Source organism: Anguilla rostrata, chromosome 12 (assembly GCF_018555375.3).
Source record: "Anguilla rostrata isolate EN2019 chromosome 12, ASM1855537v3, whole genome shotgun sequence".
Taxonomy (NCBI): domain Eukaryota; kingdom Metazoa; phylum Chordata; class Actinopteri; order Anguilliformes; family Anguillidae; genus Anguilla; species Anguilla rostrata.
The window spans coordinates 36921331-36935406 of NC_057944.1; the positions used below are offsets into that span (position 1 = coordinate 36921331).

General features: G+C 39.9%; 2 protein-coding genes across 2 annotated transcripts; both read left to right on the forward strand.

Moving 5' to 3' along the window:
* Positions 1-169: 169 nt before the first annotated feature.
* On the forward strand, positions 170-5084 carry LOC135236898 (odorant receptor 131-2-like). Its single transcript, XM_064303486.1, has 2 exons — positions 170-215; positions 3644-5084. The coding sequence occupies exons 1-2, from the start codon at positions 206-208 to the stop codon at positions 4600-4602; spliced, it is 969 nt and encodes a 322-aa protein (XP_064159556.1). The 5' UTR covers positions 170-205; the 3' UTR covers positions 4603-5084.
* Positions 5085-9234: 4150 nt separating this feature from the next.
* On the forward strand, positions 9235-11264 carry LOC135235731 (odorant receptor 131-2-like). The gene has a single exon (XM_064301516.1). It carries the CDS (start codon positions 9235-9237, stop codon positions 10189-10191), a length of 957 nt encoding a protein of 318 aa, XP_064157586.1. The 3' UTR covers positions 10192-11264.
* The last annotated feature ends 2812 nt before the right edge of the window (positions 11265-14076 follow it).

Here is a 14076-nt window from a genome sequence, read left to right on the forward strand (position 1 = left end):
ATGTGCGATATCGCCCTTTGGCTCTGCACAGATGCAGTGCATTATGGGAAACCATAGGCAGTGCCTACATTGTTCATTATTCAATCATTAAGGGGTGCTAAAAAATAAAACTGTTCTCAATCAAACCAAATATTGAGGGATGAACACACACACACACACAGAGGAAACGTCTCCTATACACGGAGCCTTTCTAGGGAGCTCCTGCATGCGCTACGGTACATTTTCTCATTCAAAACATCTGAAAACGCAGAAATGGGATGTACTGTAGCAAGAGAGGAGAGAAGCTACCTGGTCAACAGTTGCTTTTCATATCAGTTGAAGAGACACTTCTATTTATTTTGTTTGCATAGGCGGTTTTACCATAGGTCATAGGCAATTGCTTGGGGCCTCATCTGCCAAAGGGGCCTCGTGAATTTGTGTTTCCTTTTTGTAAAAATGTATAAAACATTTTTCCTTTCTTGTCACTCTAAACAAATGATAATCTGTAATAGATAAAAATAAATCTATCTACATATAAATGTGGGCCTATACAATTAAATCTCTATATTTGCCAATATTTATTATCATCCACGTTTCACATTCAATGGACTATTCCACCTTGACCTTCCTGCATTTGCCCCTAATCAGTGACGTAGAAATTCGAGTTGCCATCTGAGGCAAAGTCACTATCTTTGTAACCATAAAGCGTTTTCAAAGTGGATTTGAGAAGAGAAAGAGGAAGAAAGAAGATGCCCAGTTTTATGAAAGTTTGCCTACGCTGACAAAATTCTTTAATAAAGCAGCCAGAGACTCCACGACGGAGGGGCAACAAGTAGAGTGAGAGCATCGACCACCCTAACCGCTAGTGTATTTAGTTCGTATTTATTTGAGAGCACTGGACATTGTTACCTATTTAAATGTAAGTCCTGTAAAAGTACACATAATAAATTGTCTAAATGTTTAAAAAAAAAAAAAAACAACTTCATACATATACATTTAGTTATATTAGTACAGCCTTATTTACAATATCTACTTTAAGACAAGCAATGCTCGGAATTATCTCATCGTGACCCATTAAAATTCAAAAGGCGCTGACGTTGCTTCATAATTTCAAACTGCATTCCTAACGGCTATTTTGCGTCCTGCGACAGTTACAAAAGTGAATATGTACGGATTCCTAGACATGCTGATAGCGAGCACTCTTTCTCATATTAACCTCAAATACGCAGGACAGGACACTTATACATGCTAGCAAATTTAAGTTACTTTCATTTATATGGGGTGGTAGATACACGTCCCCTTAGCAACCAAAAGCTAGCGCTGGACCACCTCTGAGTTATTTTCCGGCCTATTTTTATGCCGGCTCATAAAAATCGCGAAAGTACTTTTAAAAAATAACCACTGGAGGATAACGAGGACATTTCCCCTACATAACTAGGTACAGGTTGTTACCAATATTTCGTCTATTTTTTCATATAGGCTATAGTTGCAAATCAGTTTATGTTTTCCTGTCTGTAGAACGAAGTTGGTTGATAATAGATGCTCTCCCTATACAGCTGTAACGTTAGTTGAAGAAGCTGAGCTAGCTAACGTTAGCAGCCTTATGCTGAAACCACACTATACGCGGCAACGGCCGCTTGTCGCCGCGCCGCGTCCCCACAGTCGGCTGTTTGTGGGCGTGTCACCTATTTTTGACAGACAGTTGTGTTCGTTAAATGTTGACCGGGTTTAATATCGTGTTTCATATTCATTGTCCTGTCGGAATAAAAATCATTTTGCAGTAACCTAGATCTGAAAGATGTTAGTCAGCTGCCTAGCTAGGCTGTTTAATGTCTACAACCAACAACAAAAACATTGTCTGACTAATTAGCCAGATAATTCCTTCAAAGTTGTACCTGGTTAGCTAGCTAGGTGGCTGGTAGAAACGAACAACTAGCAACTAATACATTAGGAAGATTTTTTTGTTTGTTATTGTTTGTTATTACTCACTCTAGCCTGACATTAGTTAGCCTAGCTAGGCAGCTTATTAACATTTTCAGAGCTAGATTACTGCAAAAATGATTTTTATTCAGACTGGACAGTGATAGTAGCTAACGGCGATAACTACATTGCAGAGCCACCGACAATTTCAGAGACTTTTCTCCACACTATTTACTTATCACTTATCAGTGTCTCTGTAGGAGATTTTATTAAGTCGGGAAACCCGATGTGGAAATTACGAGTTAGGTCCTCCGTTGTGGAACGATAGAATGTGGAACTAAAATTAGAAAAAAATAGGGACAATTTACTTGACGGATCATTATATCACATCAGATTGGTTACCGCGCCGCGGCGAGGGGGTCAAAGTTGAATTTTTGCCATCTCCACTGCGGCCTCGCCGGGCCGCGTATAGTGTGGTTTCAGCATTCCGGTGAAGCAGCTGACTAAAAATTCAGATCTAGGTTACTGAAAAAATGATTTTTATTCAGACGGGACAATGAATATGAAACACGATATTAAACCCGGTCAACATTTAACGAACACAACTGTCTGTCAAAAATAGGTGACGCCCACAAACTGTGGGGACGCGGCGCGGCCACAGGCGGCCGTCGCCGCGTATAGTGTGGCTTCACCGTCAGCCTGTTGTGCACCCACCGCACAACTTCTAGCGTTACTGTCTCTGCTGGTTGCGGTGAACCAGCTACAGCGTGGGAGGAAAGTGTCGGAGGCGACAGACAGCTAACACACCCAGTGGAAACCTTGATGAAATGTAGAGTTTGATACTGATATGGCCAACACCTTATACACTCGTTCCAGCTGAAATCAACCTACTTCGCTGTCTCTTGAGTATATCACGCAGGAATCTGTATGTCAGTACATTCAAGGGTTAGCATTAAATTTGTAATTTTGAAATTTGTTCTACATTCAACCCCCCCCCCCCAAAAAAAAAGTAAAATTATAACCCAATGGTTGCTTTTCTACTGTATTTATTATTTTCTATTATTTTCTGCTGTTTCATGGTGAAATAATTTCATGGACATGCCCCCCCCAAACTTGGTGTTTTAAATTTTAAATATCAGCTCCCAATTCTGAAACCAACCTACACCATAAACCAGCAGGCCAGGCCCTGTGACTCTTCAGGATCAGGAGACCAAGGGGATTTTGTCCCCTGAAAAATCTTCTAACCAGTGACTGCTGAAGCCACAGCAGTCACCATGGCTGCTATGTTAACAGTTGCTTGCGAGAAAAGAAAAAAATCTGCACCCACAATGCACCTGGCTGATCAGTGAGCTTGAGACAGGGTATAAAACTCAGCGTGTCGTTGCAGTTGTCACAGTCGCTCTGAAGAGACTTGTTAAAGGTAATACTTAAAGATGTTCCGATTACGGTCACTGTTGATATTGCGGGGCTTATCTGTAATGAAACCTAACAATTATTTCAGTATAGGATCGACTTATTTTGCATTTCATACTTATTTAAATATTTCAGCACTATCTTCAGGTTTTCATATAATGTCAGTACTTTTGGCTTTGCAATGACAAATGGCAAAAGAAGCTGAAATCCAAAATTTAGAATTTGACTAGAAACTATTTTGTGCCAAAACTTAAGTGAGGATCAATGTATAAACAATGATTCTGTATTTCCTAAAGCAACTTTTCTTTTCTTTCTTTTTTCTTTACTGTAGACATGTCTAAAAACATCACACAAGCTGCCCTCAGTGTGCTGTCGCTAGTTCTGAATCCGAGGCTGCTGGTAGTGCAGGGGTTAGTGGGGATCTTTCTCTGCGTCAACTTCCTCATGATCTTCACCTTTTTCAAGAAAGAGGCCTTCCGTAGCAACATGCGCTACATCTTCTTCGCGCACACCCTCTTCTGCGACACGCTGTTCCTGGCGATATCCGACGCCCTTCTCGTCATCGTCTTCAGCAGGACCCCGATGCCCGCCGGGGTCTGCATGGTCGTCTACGGTTTCAGCAGCATGCTCAACTTCGCCACGCCCCTGACTCTCACCGCCATGTGCGTGGAGCGCTACGTGGCCATCTGCATGCCCCTGCGGCACGCCGAAATCGCCACCCCGCGCCGAGCGACGGGCTGCGTCTTCGTCATCCACGCCCTGAGCTCCGTCATGCAGGTCGCCATCTTCTCCATGGTGGTCTCCTCTGCCCCCGCCGGCTTCTACGCCGCGCCGCTGGACTGCAGCGTGGAGCAGCTGGTGGCGGTACGGTGGCAGCAGGATCTCCGGTCGGCCCTGTCTCAGCTCTACTTCCTGCTCATGTCTATCACCATAGCCTTCACCTATTTCAGAATCATGGCGGCCGCCAGGGCGGCCTCCGCAGACGACAGGAAGTCCAGCGCCAAGGGTCTCAGGACCGTGCTCCTCCACGCTTTCCAGCTTTTCCTTTGCCTGCTCGTGCTGTGGGTGCCGTTGATCGAGACGGCGGTTCGCGAAGTAAACTTCACGGTGTTCCTGCAGCTGAGATATATTGACTATGTCGCCTTCATTCTTGCCCCCCGTTGCCTCAGCCCCCTGGTGTACGGTTTGAGGGATGAAAAATTTTTCCAGGTTTTGAAGAGCTATGCTCTTTTTCAATGTTACAAGACATTGCCCCCGACTAAAATATTTTCCATTTCAGAAAAATCTTAGAGAACACACACACACATATATATATATATATATATATATATATATATATATATATACTTGCTTAACAGGGATTTTCCCGGTTGATTCCATGGTGACACAGCAGTGTATGTTTTCAAAGCAAAAAGGCAAATAAAAATATTTGAAACAGTGAACGTTGAAATTAACCCGAAGGCACTGACAGTCCTGTCAGCTCGTTTGTTAAAATCCTTAACTACAGAGTGTTGTTTACTGCACTGTTGTCTTTTCATTAAATTCCAGTAGAATCAGGAGCTGTTAACATTACTGGGTAGTTTGTCTTCATTCTTTTGTAGTAATGAATGATAGGAAGATTTGTCATAGAAAATTAACAGTGTGACTAATAAGAGATCAATTGATCATAACTTCAAGTTCACTCTTATTTGCAGGGGCTGGCCATTGCTTTTCAATTGCAATCGTAACTTTTATTTTACTTTTGTGTGCAAAAGGAAGTACATGCAGTACAGGACTCGTACAGAAAAACAAATGTGGGGAATCCTAGTGAGATTAAACTGCAGTATGTGGTGTATTGAGACCTTGCAGAATCTAATTCTATGGAGGGCATAACCTTCCAGCCTTCCACTGATGTTAAAAGGAAACAATCAAGTTCAAAATAAATCGAAATGGGGGAAAACATTTTTAAAATTTTAGAATATTGTTCAAAAGCTGCAGGGTGTTTTTTTTTTTTTTGCTGTGAAGAATTAAGGAAAGAAAACTCCTAACTGAGTCTGACCATTCTTTGCTTGTGTCACATGGAGACTTTAGGGTTTGCAAAGGATGGTGGGTAGAGCAAAACTGGAGGAGTCATGCAGACGTGGATGGAAAGGGAGACAGCCAATCAGAGAGGCGGAAGGCTATTGGTGAGGAGAGCCAACCAGCAGGTAGCTGAATGAGTCGCACATCACCACTGAGTAACCTTGCTTGTTCAACAAAGCTGCAAATAAGACAGTGTAATTGAACTCTTGTGTCTGGGGTCGGCTGTCAATGAACGTTTATCATTGAAATGGAAATAAAAACAGCCAAAACTCTCTCTAACTGTACTCTAGAGCTTCCTGGCAGTAACCCACCCCACTCCCCATAAGCATGATTTGCAGAACTGGTACCAAACTTGCAAACAGCATTTGCAATCATCGTCTGGATTTCATAATCACATAAAGTGTGTGGATTGTAGTGCTGCATTCATCCAGCACTTCTGATTACACTGCAGCACCCCAGAGAATAACGTAGAATAAAAATATGAAAAACAAGATCAGTCATCAAAAATGCAAACAAATGATGCACATACAACAAAAAAAGCTTTGTAAGACAGCAAGGAAAGCAAGAGTGATAATAAACAATACAGTAGCATTTATAAATATATTGTAATTAAAATGATCAAAGTTCTAAAGGGTGCATCTAAAAATTAACTGCACTAAAGTTCTTGTCATGAAACTGGGGTAGTCAGAGAAATTACAGGCAACAAAGAACTTTTATCTGAGGCACTAAATTTAAAATACTTCGTTTTCTTTATTACACGTATTCCCATAAAATGATGTCTCGTTTAGAATTGTAAAAAAAAAAAAAAGAAGAAGACAATTGCACATTGTAGGTTTTGGATTTTTTTTTTAAACTAAGATGGAAGATATTTTTTCAAGTATCGGTTTGAATCAAATCGTGAAAATTATATTCACTGTTGGCATGTGGTTTTAAAAGTAAGAATGTGTTCTTGCACACTTTTTTTTTTTTTTTGTAAAATCAGACACAGCAGCAGTTGAGGACACTGGTGCCTAAACTTGGCATGCCATGCTTTAATTTTCCTTTAATCTCCATTGCCCTGACTAGTCCAAAGTAATCCGTTTTCAAATGATCCTAAGCATGACAACATTACAAGAAGCAGATGGATGCAAATGTCATAGGTGTTATTATTTTTCTCTTACTCTTTTCCAATCATTTTCCATACACAATTCTGATCATTAGGCTAAATCTCTTGTGCTCACAATTTCTTGGGTTGTTGCATCTCACAATACTGTATATTATTTTCCCAATTTGTCAACTTTACCAATGGTCTATATATATGTATAATAATAATCATTATTATCATTATTATCATTATCAATAATAATAACAATTAAATAATACAAAATTATTCTCAATGTGTGTATTCTGTTTATATTTGTCTAGGCATGTATACTCTGAAAAGGCAAGGCAAAAAGCGAAAGCATACTGACACCGAAAGATTTCCATGAGTGCCTCTCATTTCCAACATACCGTGTAAAAGAAATGCAAAACAGTAATGATTAATTTTGTGTCTAATATTGCCCTCTAGTGGATTCACCAGAAACTGCAGAAACTACTGTGTGTTGTATCACTTTTTATAATCATAAAAATATATTTTTATTAATGATCATGTTTCATTGACATTCAGTTGATTTTTTAATATTTTTTTATAAAATAAGTTTGCAAATTGGAATTGCAAGTAAGGAATATCTTTTGGAATAATGGTGTTCCTTCTAAAAGAGTTCCAGAGACTTGTAGAATCTACGCCAAGGCACATATAAGCTGTTCTGGTGGCTTGTGGGTCGCAAAGACAGTTCTGGGAGAACCCGCGGTACATCCTCTTCGGCTACATGCTGACCAGCGACACCCTGCTGGTGGTGTATTTGTAGCAAATACATTTTTTGGTTTAAATTTACTGCAATAGCAGAGGAAGAGGTAGAGCTGCACGAAGCAGTGAACAATGTACATACAGGAATATCATTATAAACAGCTGTCTTGAAAATATTCTACCAATTCCAGTGTTGGAAATGACAAAAATTAGGCTTCAGAGAATTGGTTATGTTTATCTTGCAATGGAGCGTATTCAGAAGAGAATAAATGTTCTTTATACAGGGAATATTTACTATGTCCAAATGCCAGTTTGTTCTAATTAAAAGTAGAGAAACAAAGCTGGAGAATAAAAAACTACATCTGTATGTATTCTTGTGATTTTATTATGTTGTCATTTCTATGTGTATCCTTATTATTATTATTATTATTATTATTATTATTATATTATTATTATTTCAATTGTTTATCATATCCATTCATGTCACCACATTTTTGTATTCAGTAAACCATGTTCCTCATGACATCACTGATTCCGTGGCATTATTTTTCTAAAACATAAAAAAAGGTTTGGGGATCATATATGTGCCAACTGAATATGCTTTTATGCAATACCACAAAAATGGCTTGCAAATGTGAACAACAAAAAATCTATCTAGTAAATAGAGGAGAAAATGCTGTCAGGCTAAAGGATCAGTAAATATAATTACAGTAGTAAAGGAAAAAAAATGTAATGAATTTGGCACTCACTAGTCCCTCAGTCAAATATTTGTTTTCCTAGCGCCTTGCGGATAACACTACCCTTCAAATAGAGCATACTCAAGCGAGATTAGACCAGTCGTAGCAGAAAAATGTGTACACATCAATCCCCCCCCCCCACACATCAATCCCCCCCCCCCACACCCCGTACGTAGCAGATAAATGTGTACACATCAACTCCCCCCCCCCACCCCCCCTACGTAGCAGATAAATGTGTACACATCATTCCCGCCCCACCCCCCCTGGTGTGACAGACACGTCCATGTCCCAGAGAGGACATCATCTAACACACCCAGTGGAAACCTCGATGAAATGTACAGTTTGATACTGATATGGCCAACACCTTCTGTTCCAGCAGAAATCCACCCACGTCTGTCTCTTGAGTATTACACATGGAAATTTTTATTCCAGTACATTCAAGGATTAGCATTAAATTTGTCATTTTTAAATGTAATACATTTTGAACTTTGTTCTACATTCAATCCTTCCACCCATATTATATCCCAATGGTTGCTTTTCTACTGTATTTATTATTTTCTATAATTTTCTACTGTTTCATGGTAAAATAATTTCAGGCATGTCGCCAACCCTGGGGTTTTAGATGTTAAATAGCAGCTACCAATTCTGAACCCAACTGCCTTCCCTGATCAATGAAATCAGTGACATAACACATAAACCAGCAGGCCCCGTGACTCTTCAGGACCAGGGTTGGAGACCAAGGGGTTTTTGTCCCCTGATAAATCTTCCAACCAATGATTGCTGCAGCATATTTTCACACTCAGAAATAATTGGCCATAGCAGTCTCCATGGCTGCTATCTTAACAAGTGCTTGCAAAAAAAGAAAAGAAAAAAAAAAATCTGCATCTCACAAAGCACCTGGTTCACCAGTGAGCTTGAGACAGGGTATAAAACTCAGCATGCCGTTGCAGTTGTCACAGTTGCTCTGAAGAGGCTTGTTAAAGGTAATACTTAAAGATGTTCCGATTACAGTCACTGCTGATATTGCGAGACTTATCTGTAATGAAACCTAACCACCTAGTTATTTCAGTATAGGATCAGCTCATTTTGCATTTCATACTTATTTAAATATTTCAGCACTCTTTTTTCCAGGTTCTCACATAGTGTCCGTACCTTTAACTTTGCAATAGCAGCTGAAATCCAAAAATTTGAATTTGACTAGAAACAATTTTGTTTCAAAACTTAAGTGAGGATCAATGTACGAACAATGATTCCGTATTTTCTAAAGCAACTTTTTTCTTTTTCTTTTCTGTAGACATGTCTAAAAACGTCACACAAGCTGCCCTCAGTGTGCTGTCGCGAGTTCTGAATCCGAGGCTGCTGGTAGTGCAGGGGTTAGTGGGGATCTTTCTCTGCGTCAACTTCCTCATGATCTTCACCTTTTTCAAGAAAGAGGCCTTCCGTAGCAACGTGCGCTACATCTTCTTCGCGCACACCCTCTTCTGCGACACGCTGTTCCTGGCGATATCCGACGCCCTTCTCGTCGTGAGCTTCACCAGGATCCCGATGCCCGCCGGGGTCTGCATGATCGTCTACGGCTTCGCCGGCGTCCTCAACTTCGCCACGCCCCTGACTCTCACCGCCATGTGCGTGGAGCGCTACGTGGCCATCTGCATGCCCCTGCGGCACGCCGAAATCGCCACCCCGCGCCGAGCGACGGGCTGCATCTTCGTCATCCACGCCCTGAGCTCCGTCATGCAGGTCGTCATCTTCTCCATGGTGGTCTCCTCCGCCCCCGCCGGCTTCTACGCCGCGCCGCTGGACTGCAGCGTGGAGCAGCTGGTGGCGGTACGGTGGCAGCAGGATCTCCGGTCGGCCCTGTCTCAGCTCTACTTCCTGCTCATGTCTATCACCATAGCCTTCACCTATTTCAGAATCATGGCGGCCGCCAGGGCGGCCTCCGCGGACGACAGGAAGTCCAGCGCCAAGGGTCTCAGGACCGTGCTCCTCCACGCCTTCCAGCTGCTCCTCTGCCTTATCATGCTGTGGCTGCCGTTTATCGAGACGGCGGTTCTCGCAGTAGACTTCACGGTGTTCCTGCAGCTGAGATATTTTGACTATGTCGCCTTCATTCTTGCCCCCCGTTGCCTCAGCCCCCTGGTGTACGGTTTGAGGGATGAAAAATTTTTCCAGGTTTTGAAGAGCTACGCTCTTTTACGATGCTGCAAGACATTTCCCCCCACCAAAATATTTTCAATTTCAGAAAAGTCTTAGAGAACACACACATGTATCCTTGCTTACCAGGGAATTCCCCGTTTTTGGAAGTAACTGCAATGACATCATGGTGACACAGCAGTGTATGTTTTCAAAGCAAAAAGGCAAATGAAAATATTTGAAACAGTGAACGTTGAAATTAACCCGAAGGCACTGACTCTCTAGGGTTTTCATCATACTTGTTCCTGGTTATGGTTATACACTTTGCTGTACGTCGCTCTGGATAAGAGCGTCTGCCAAATGCCTGTAATGTAATGTAATGTAATGACAGTAGTTTCAGCTCGTTTGTTAAAATCCTTAACTAGAGAGTGTTGTTTACTGCCCTGTCGTCTTTTCATTAAATTCCAGTAGAATCAGGAGCTGATAACATTACTGGGTAGTTTGTCTTCATTCATTCGTTGTAACAAATGATGGGAAGATTTGTCATAGAAAATTAAGAGTGTGACTAATAAGAGATCAATTGATCATAACTCTTATTTGCAGGGGCTGTTCAGTTGCAATGATAACTTTTGTTTGACTTTGGTGTCCAGTGAGCATAAGGAAGTACATGCAGTACAGGACTACTACAGAAAAACTAATATTGGGAACCCTAGTGAGATTAAACTGCAGTATGTGGTGTATTGAGACCTTGCAGAATCTAATTCTATGGAGGGCATAACCTTCCGGCCTTCCACTGATCTTAAAACGAGACAATCAAGTTCAAAGTAAATCGAAATGGGGGGAAAAATAATACAAATTTTAGAGAATATTGTTCAAAAACTGCAGGGTTTTTTTTTTTTTTTTTGCTGTGAAGAATTAAGGAAAGAAAACTCCTAACTGAGTCTGACCATTCTTTGCTTGTATCACATGCAGACGTTAGGGTTTGCAAAGGATGGAGGGTAGAGGAGTCGTGCAGATGTGGACAGAAAGGGAGACAGCCAATCAGAGAGGTGGAAGGCTATTGGTGAGGAGAGCCAACCAGCTGCAAAAGTCGCACATCTCCACTGAGTAACCTTGTTTGTTCAACAAAAGAGCAAACAAGACAGTGTAATTGGACTCTTGTGTCTGGGGTCGACTGTTAATAATTAATGAAAGTTTGTCATTGAAATGGAAATAAAAACAGCTAAAACTCTCTCTAACTGTACTCTAGAGCTTTCTGGCAGTAACCCACCCCACTCCCCACAAGCATGATTTGCAGGCCTGGTACCTAATTTGCAGACAACATTTGCAATCATTCTTTGAATTTCATCATTACATGAAATGTGTTGATTGTAGTATTGCATTATATACATCTAGCGCTTCTGATTACACTGCAGCACCCCAAAGAATAATGTAGAATAAAAATATGATAAACAAGATCAGTTATAAAAAATGCAAACAAATGAAGCACATACAACAAAAAAAGCTTTGTAATACAGTAAGGAAAGCAAGAGTTATGCTGTAACAAACAATACAGTAGCATTTATAAATATATTGAAATTAAAATGATCAAAATTCTAGAGGGTGCATCTAAACATTAACTGCACTAAAGTTCTTGTCATGAAAATGTTCTGTTTTTTCACAGTACTGTATATTATTTCAGATTTTTTCTACTTTACCACCAGCCAATACACTATATATATATATATATATATATACTGTATATATACACAAAATATGATAAATTGTTACCAAAATAATTTTAAAAAATACTTCTCAATGTGTACATTCTGTTTATATTTGTCTAGGCATGTATACTCTGAAAAGGCAAGACAAAAAGTAAAAGCCCACTGAAGCCTACGACTACATGAGATTTTCATGCCTCTCATTTCCAACACACCATGTAAAAGAAGGGCAAAACAGAAATGACTCGTTTTTTGTCTAATATTGCCCTCTAGTGGATTCACCAGAACCTGCAGAAACTACTGTGTGTTGTGTCACACTTACTTCATTAATGATCATGTTTCATTGACATTCAGCTCAAATAATATTTTTTTTATAAAATAAGTTTGCAAATTGGAATTGCAAATAGGGAATATCTTTTGGAAGGATGGTGTTCCTTCCAAAAGACTTAAAGAATCTACGCCAAGGTGCATTGAAGCTGTTCTGGTGGCTCGTAGTGGCCCAACACCTTACTAAGACACTTTCAGCTGGTTCTTCCTTGAATTTGTCACCCATCTGTGTGTTCGTATATATATATAAATATATATATGTGTGTGTGTGTGTGTGTGTGTGTGTGTGTGTGTGGCTCTGTACTCCATAAGTTTAGATTTGTAATCAAACAATTCACATGTAGTTAATGTAATGATTTTCTTGGTCCTGAGTGCTTGAGATCTTTGTCATTTGCATGCTGTTCTTAACTGCAACTATGAGACTTGGGCTTATTTGTCTGAAACTCCCACAATGCTTCACTCTTTGCTTCTATTTATTCATATTCATTCTATTCATAGGTTTTAGTTTATGTTCTAATTAAACTTTTCTATATACTACATTCTATATTTTATATACCTTTTGCTATACATTTGCTAACATGCAAATTGACATTTTATGATGTCAAAAAATGACTGACAAAAAAAAAGTTTATACAACAATTGGTTCTGCAATTACTTACACCTGTCAAACTATGGATATAAACATGCTATAGAACTAGGTCCACCAGTCTGTCTCCACCATGTGACCTGCATGGATTTAAACTTGTATTTCAATGGTTATCCTCCAGGGGTCTCCATAGTCACCCCAGTGACACAGTCAAGTGGCTACTCGTACAATTAAGTTTCTAACTGAGATATTTTTTTAGAAACAATTAGATGATCTGATATGGGCAGAGTCAGGAAGGAAAGTGAACATAAATGAAAGTTTAAATGCCACAAACGCATGCCTTTGAGCCAATGGTCCCCAGTCCTGGTCCTGGGGAGCTGCAGGATCTGCTGATTTTCACTGTTACTCAGCTCTTGAGTAGCACAGTGATTGATCAGTTAAAGCAGTTGATTACACAGTTAACTCAGGTTACCTGGTTTCTTGGAGCTGAACTGGTTGTGGATCTTTAGGGGGGGGGGAACCCCCCAGCAGATGATGTGGCTCTCCAGAAACAGGAATATCAACGCAGTAAAAAGAAAAATGCAACTTATAAAGCAGGGGTGTCCAATGTTATCTGAAAAGACTGGTGTGGTGCAGGTTTTTGTTTTAGTCCAGCACTAAGACACCTGATTCTACTTAAAGTCTTGACTGAAGACCATGACTAGTTAATTAACTGAATTTTTTTTATTTTTTTTATTTAACTATTTGTGTTAGTTAAATGTTCTATAACTGCTTTCATTTTTAATGTGGGCATTTCCCACTGGTTCTAACAAAACTCATCATGCCCCTGTACAACACTTAAAAATACTGCAGCGTAAGTATTCGAATTGAGAGATGAGATGGTGCAAATGCCATAATTGTTAGAGAAGTGCTTACAAAAGAGGCTTTTGTGACCTCTAGCGGCAGAGGACTGAACTACCACGCAAGAAAACAATGGGAGATAAACTGGTGTCCCTTTACATAGGCTAATAACCCTCATCACGCCAAATGACTTCAAAAAAATAATTAATTCATTACTGTGTTAATATTTTTAAATTATAAATGAAGAAAGATGAAGCGTTGCATAATAATAATAATAATAATAATAATAATAAAACACGCGTTACATCAATATGTATGGACGTTGCTCAGTTTGCCATATCAGTGCGTTATATGCGTCCATTCCATCAATTGTTCTAAATGCACTTATGTTTTCCCTACATTATAAGTCATCTGGATAAGAGCATCTACTAAATGGATGGAGCCTAATGCAACGAATAGAACATAAATAATTTTATAAAGGATTGTTTGGAAAACGTATGTCAGTCCTGATTACAAACAACAGTTTCATTCGTCAAGTATATTCTTGAA

Coding starts and splice junctions, on each gene's coding strand:
- LOC135235731 (XM_064301516.1), top strand. CDS start 9,235: ATGTCTAAAAACGTCACACAAGCTGCCCTCAGTGTGCTGTCGCGAGTT.